The sequence below is a fragment of the Triticum aestivum genome, chromosome 4B (assembly GCF_018294505.1).
Source record: "Triticum aestivum cultivar Chinese Spring chromosome 4B, IWGSC CS RefSeq v2.1, whole genome shotgun sequence".
Taxonomy (NCBI): domain Eukaryota; kingdom Viridiplantae; phylum Streptophyta; class Magnoliopsida; order Poales; family Poaceae; genus Triticum; species Triticum aestivum.
Genome location: NC_057804.1, coordinates 86,344,351 through 86,350,322, shown reverse-complemented (window position 1 = coordinate 86,350,322; position 5,972 = coordinate 86,344,351). Strand labels below are relative to the sequence as shown.

The 5,972-nt window shown below is 47.5% G+C and overlaps 1 protein-coding gene across 2 annotated transcripts in view; it reads right to left on the bottom strand.

Annotated features, from left to right (window-relative positions):
• Positions 1-1,364, bottom strand: part of LOC123091179 (uncharacterized) — a 5,765-nt gene extending 4,401 nt beyond the window's left edge. Inside the window, exons 1-3 of one of the 2 annotated variants that reach the window (XR_006442945.1) lie at positions 816-1,363; positions 703-749; positions 523-610 (exon numbers count right to left, since the gene is read on the bottom strand). Coding sequence is in view for 1 of the 2 variants with exons in the window: in XM_044512611.1 (XP_044368546.1) it covers positions 460-547 (88 nt within the window). In the remaining variant the exon portion in view is untranslated. Of the gene's footprint in view, positions 1-459; positions 611-702; positions 750-815 lie in introns of both variants that reach the window. The other variant, XM_044512611.1, reaches the window with a different exon arrangement.
• Positions 1,365-5,972: the final 4,608 nt, after the last annotated feature.

Sequence of the window (5,972 nt, the reverse complement as noted above, 5' to 3'; positions counted from 1 at the left end):
GGAATCTGCTCTCCAATCAAGTATTTTCTTAAGCAAATAGGCACATAGCAAAAAAACAAACCACACCCCCGCCTCCATATATGCTTCATAGATAGTTGTTTACCAATTCTAGTTCTGCTTGAAACATCAAGCATAATTGGCTACTGATTCATTTCTAAAATAGAAGTGCACCAAAAAATAACTATTTGAAATTACAAAGAGGGATAGGCCAATAGATGACCTCTTAATTCCATAGGAATTGCAAAATCCCCCAAAAAAGATAGAATCGTCATTTTATAAATGCTGCGACCTTAAAGTTAACAATCTCCTCCAATTAGCATATAGAGCTAACATAAACTTAAGCAAGACTGTTCAAATGATCATGGTACATGGTGGAATTATCATACTTGACATTTGGCTGGAAGTGGATAAGTTCTACAGATATTCTAAAGCTCATTTTCAGTAGTCACATAAATCGACCTGCTGCAGCCGCCTCCAGCCGCCCGCCAACACCCACAACAGGCCAGCATGGACGACACGCACCTGATTCCACCAGGAAGCCAATCATGTACCATCGCTAGTGTGCATGGCTGAAGTGCATAGTGAGGCAGATCTTCCCTTCGTGGTACACCTGCATCCATATCCCATCCACAACAAGAATCAGAATCTACAATCAGGAATCCACCCGTGTAGACAGTACGGAAAAGTAAACAGGATGCAAACCTTGTGGGACTTGAATCGAGCGTGCAGAGCTCGATCTCGGGCGCGACCTGGGGTGAGCGACGGGGATGTCAAACTGGAGGGGAAACTCATAGCGGCGGAGGTTGTGGACGTACCAGCAGGTGCCCTCCCAGTGGGTACCCTATGGTTGGCGGCGGAGATGTGGAACAAGTGGTTGTCCTTGGCCTTGTTCACCTAGGTGTAGGCGATGAGGGTGCGATACTCCTCCTTGAGCCACCGGCGCCACACATCGCCATCCCATGGACCCACCCGCGTCGACAGCAACGCGATCTCGTCCACCATGCTCTTCATGGCCTTGTCCCATCCCTCCTTCGCCCCTCGCCTTCTTGGTTTCCTCTGCTCCGCTTTTGCCTTCATCTCCTCTCCCGAGGACTCGCCACGGCTCTCTGGCCCTGCCCTTTGAACTGGCGAGCGAACAGACGAGGCGAAGTCCGGGTGGGGTGGAAGAGGCAGGGCTCGGGGTGGAGCACGTGAGGACGGAGGAGGAGGAGCTCAGGGCAGACATAGACAGAGGAGGAGGAGCTCGTACCAGGGATGGAGGACGAATGCGAGCGGGGCGGCGGCTAGGGTTCGTGCGGCTGAAACGAGTGAGGGAGGTGCGGGCGTGCGGCTATGGGGTTTGGGCGACCAATGGGCTTTTCGGGATGAACGACCAGCCGCACCGTTTCACCCCGCACCCAGCCAACACATAGCGACCCCACCGAGAAAGCGGCCCACTCGTCATACACACGTGAAAGAAACAACAAGGTGAAACTCGCAGTGAATATCTAATGGATGAGGAGAGCCAAGGTGGGATTTTTACCCCGATCTGACGGCCACGAATGGCACATTCGAGGGAACATCCTAGAGGCAGTTGGCTAGGGTCCTTATATAGGTTTAAATAGGCATAGTACGGCCATGTAAAACCATGTTATATTTTTATGAATAAACACGATGTATTTTTAGGGTAAATACCCGTATTCAGTTTTGGGGGAAGCTGTCTAAAAATCCTTAAGTTTTGGAGGAAGCTTTAGAAAACCTCTGTGTTGCGATTTCTCTTTGAGAAAATTGTTTTGCACGTGAGTACCGTCGTCGAGATTGGTTTTCTTGTGCTGAGCCGCAAGGTTCAAACCCTCTATTTCGTGTACATCGCATGCGCGGGCGAGAGGTTGCTACTATTGGTGGTGGAGTGTCGTGAAAGATCGGGTCGTAACAATAGATCGGATGTCGCCTACGAGGTTCAGTTTATATCACACTCAGATAGACATCCCTCTAGCCATCTAAGTGATACATGATCTGAATCGACTAGGCCGTGTCCGATCATCACGTGAGACGGACTAGTCATCAACGGTGAACATCGCCATGTTGATCGCATCTATCATACGACTCATGTTCGACCTTTTCGGTCTCTCGTGTTCCGAGGCCATGTCTGTATATACTAGGCTCGTCAAGTCAACCTAAGTGTTTCGCATGTGTAAATATGGCTTACACCCGTTGTATGCGAACGTTAGAATCTATCACACCCGATAATCACGCGGTGCTTCGAAACAACGAACCTTTGCAACGGTGCATAGTTAGGGGGAACACATTTGTTGAAATTTTAGTGAGGGGTCATCTTATTTATGCTACCGTCGTTCTAAGCAAATAAGATGTAAACATGACAAACATCACATGCAAATCGTAAGTGACATGATATGGCCAATATCATATTGCGTTTTTGATCTCCATCTTCGAGGCGTGGCATGATCACCATCGTCACCCGGCATGACACCATGATCTCCATCATCGTGTCTTCATGAAGTTGTCTCGCCAACTATTACTTGTACTACTATGGCTAACGGTTAGCAATAAAGTAAAGTAATTACATGGCGCTTATATTGACTCGCATGTCATACAATAAATTAAGACAACTTCAATGGCTCCTGCCGGTTGTCATACTCATCGATATGCAAGTCGTGATTCCTATTACAGGAACATGATCAATCTCATACATCACATATATAATTCATCATATCCTTTTGGCCACATCACATCACATAGCATACCCTGCAAAAACAAGTTAGACGTCCTCTAATTGTTATTGCATGTTTTACGTGGATGTTATGGGTTTATAGCAAGAACGTTTCTTACCTATGCAAAAGCCACAACGATGATATGCCAATTGTTATTTACCCTTCATAAGGACCCTCTTCATCAAATCCGATCCGACTAAAATGGGAGAGACAGACACCCGCTAGTCAGCTTATGCAACAAGTGCATGTCAGTCGGTGGAACCTGTCTCACATAAGCGTACGTGTAAGGTCGGTCCGGGCCGCTTCATCCCACAATATCGCCGAATCAAGATAGGACTAGTAACGGTAAGCAAATTGACCAAATCATCGCCCACAACTACTTGTGTTCTACTCATGCATAGAATCTACGCATAGACCTAACTCATGATGACACTATTGGGGAATGCAGTAATAATTCAAAAAAAATTCTATGTGCCACCAAGATCAATCTAGGAGATGCTAGCAACGAGAGAGAGGGAGTGCATCTTCATACCCTTGAAGATTGCTAAGCGGAAGCGTTACAAGAACGCGGTTGATGGAGTCGTACTCGCGGCGATTCAAATCGCGGAAGATCTGATCCAAGCACCGAACGGACGGCGCCTCCGTGTTCAACACATGTACAGCCTGGGGACGTCTCCTCCTTCTTGATCCAGCAAGTGGGAAGGAGAAGTTGAGGGAGAACTCCAGTAGCACGACGACGTGGTGGTGGAGCTCGTGGTTCTCTGGCAGAGCTTCGCTAAGCACTATGGAGGAGGAGGAGTTGGAAGGGGGGAAGGGCTGCGCCAGGGGAAGGGTTGCGGCTGCCCTCCCACCCCCTCACTATTTATAAGGGAAAGGGAAGTGGGGGCGGCCCCCCTAGATGCATCTAGAGGGGGGCGGCGGTCAAGGGGGGAAACTTGCCCCCCAAGCAGGTGGGAGGCGCCCCCACCCCTAGGGTTTCCAACCCTAGGCGCTTTGGGCCCTTGGGAGGGCTCACCAGCCCACTAGGGGGCTGGTACCCACCCATATTCAGCCCACTTGCCCCCCCCCGAGGTATGTGGCCCCACCCGGTGGACCCTCGAACACCTTTCGATGGTCCCGGTACAACCGATAACCCCGAAACCTTCCGGTGACTGAAACTGGACTTCCCGTATATAAATCTTCACCTCCGGACCATTCCGGAACTCCTCATGACGTTCGGGATCTCATTCGGGACTCCAAACAACTTTCGGTAACCACATACGATTTCTCATTATAACTCTAGGTCACCGAACATTAAGTGTGTAGACCCTACTGTATGACCTTGAAGTATGTCTAGAGGGGGGTGATTAGACTACTTGACCAATAAAAACTTAACATTTTCCCAATTTTAGAGTTTGGCAGATTTTAACTATTTTAGGACAAGTCAAGCAATCATCACACAATTCAAGCAAGCATGCAAAGAGTATATAGGCAGCGGAAATTAAAGCATGCAACTTGCAAGAAAGTAAAGGGAAGGGTTTGGAGGATTCAAACGCAATTGGAGACACGGATGTTTTTGGCGTGGTTCTGATAGGTGGTGCTATCGTACATCCACGTTGATGGATACTTCAACCCACGAAGGGTAACGGCTGCGCGAGTCCACGGAGGGCTCCACCCACGAAGGGTCCACGAAGAAGCAACCTTGTCTATCCCACCATGGCCGCCGCCCACGAAGGACTTGCCTCACTAGCGGTAGATCTTCACGAAGTAGGCGATCTCCTTGCCCTTACAAACTCCTTGGTTCAACTCCACAATCTTGTCGGAGGCTCCCAAGTGACACCTAGCCAATCTAGGAGACACCACTCTCCAAGAAGTAACAAATGGTGCGTTGATGATGAACTCCTTGCTCTTGTGCTTCAAATGATAGTCTCCCCAACACTCAACTCTCTCTCATAGGTTTTGGATTTGGTGGAAAGAAGATTTGAGTGGAAAGCAACTTGGGGAAGGCTAGAGATCAAGATTCATATGGTAGGAATGGAATATCTTAGCCTCAACACATGAGTAGGTGGTTCTCTCTCAAAAATGGTAAGTTGGAAGTGTAGGTTCGTTCTGATGGCTCTCTCCATGAATGAAGAGGAGGTGGAGGGGTATATATAGCCTCCACACAAAATCTAACCGTTACACACAATTTACCAAACTCGGTGGGACCGAATTGTTAAACTCGGTCGGACCGATTTAGTAAACCTAGTGACCGTTAGTGATTTTCGGTGGGACTGACATGCATCTCGGTGAGACCGATTAGGTTAGGGTTAGGGCATAAAGTAATCTCGGTAAGACCGATTACAAAAACTCGGTGAGACCGATTTGGTAATAAGCTTTCCAGAGAGTTGGTCAAGTAAACTCGGTGGGACCGATTTGCTCTTTTCGGTGAGACCGAAATGTTATAAAAGGGAAACAGAGAGTTTACATTGCAATCTCGGTGGGACCGATCGCTCACTTCGATTAGACCGAAATGTTACGAAGGGAAACAGAGAGATTACAACCCCATCTCAGTGAGACCGAGATCCCTATCGGTAAGACCGATTTGCTTAGGGTTTGTGTGTAACGCCCCAAGACCGGAGCTTCAGTTGCCTTCCAGCTATTCCGAGTTTCGTCGTGTGATTTGTTTTGTTTGTTGCATCATTTGCATTGCATCATGCCATCATATCATTAATTTTTTAAAACCTCAACTAAATAAATTGTATGGATCTTCGATCCATTTAAATCGAGGGACTCACATGGTGACTTCTCTTTATAACATATCCTCCAATATTAGGGAGCTATATTAAATATTCCATTCTTTTGGAATTAACCAAAACACACTTGAAAAATCCCGACTCCCTTTCTACTTCAAGTTTGGTCCCCAAACTTTGCCAACATTTCTTTTCCAATTTATCGAGGCTCCTCCTAAATTCTCAACATTTTTGGACTCTTCTAAATCCTAGTCCTTGTTCAAACCTTTTAAATTATATTCAAATGACTTTGAATTTAATTCTTGCAATCTTGCCCACTCCATTTTTCTTGGGTCAAACTCATTTTTGCGAGTCCGGAAAAATTATCCCCATGTCCTACTTCTTCCCCTAACCCCTCTTTCTTTTCTTTCCTATCTCTGTTTTGTTTTTTTATTTTCTTTAGAGAGAGAGAGAGAAGGAGCCCAGCAGCCTGGGCCTCGCATCCTCCCGCGCCGGCCCATCTAGGCCCAGCCGCCCCCACCAATCCCTCCTAACCCTAGCTAACCCTGCC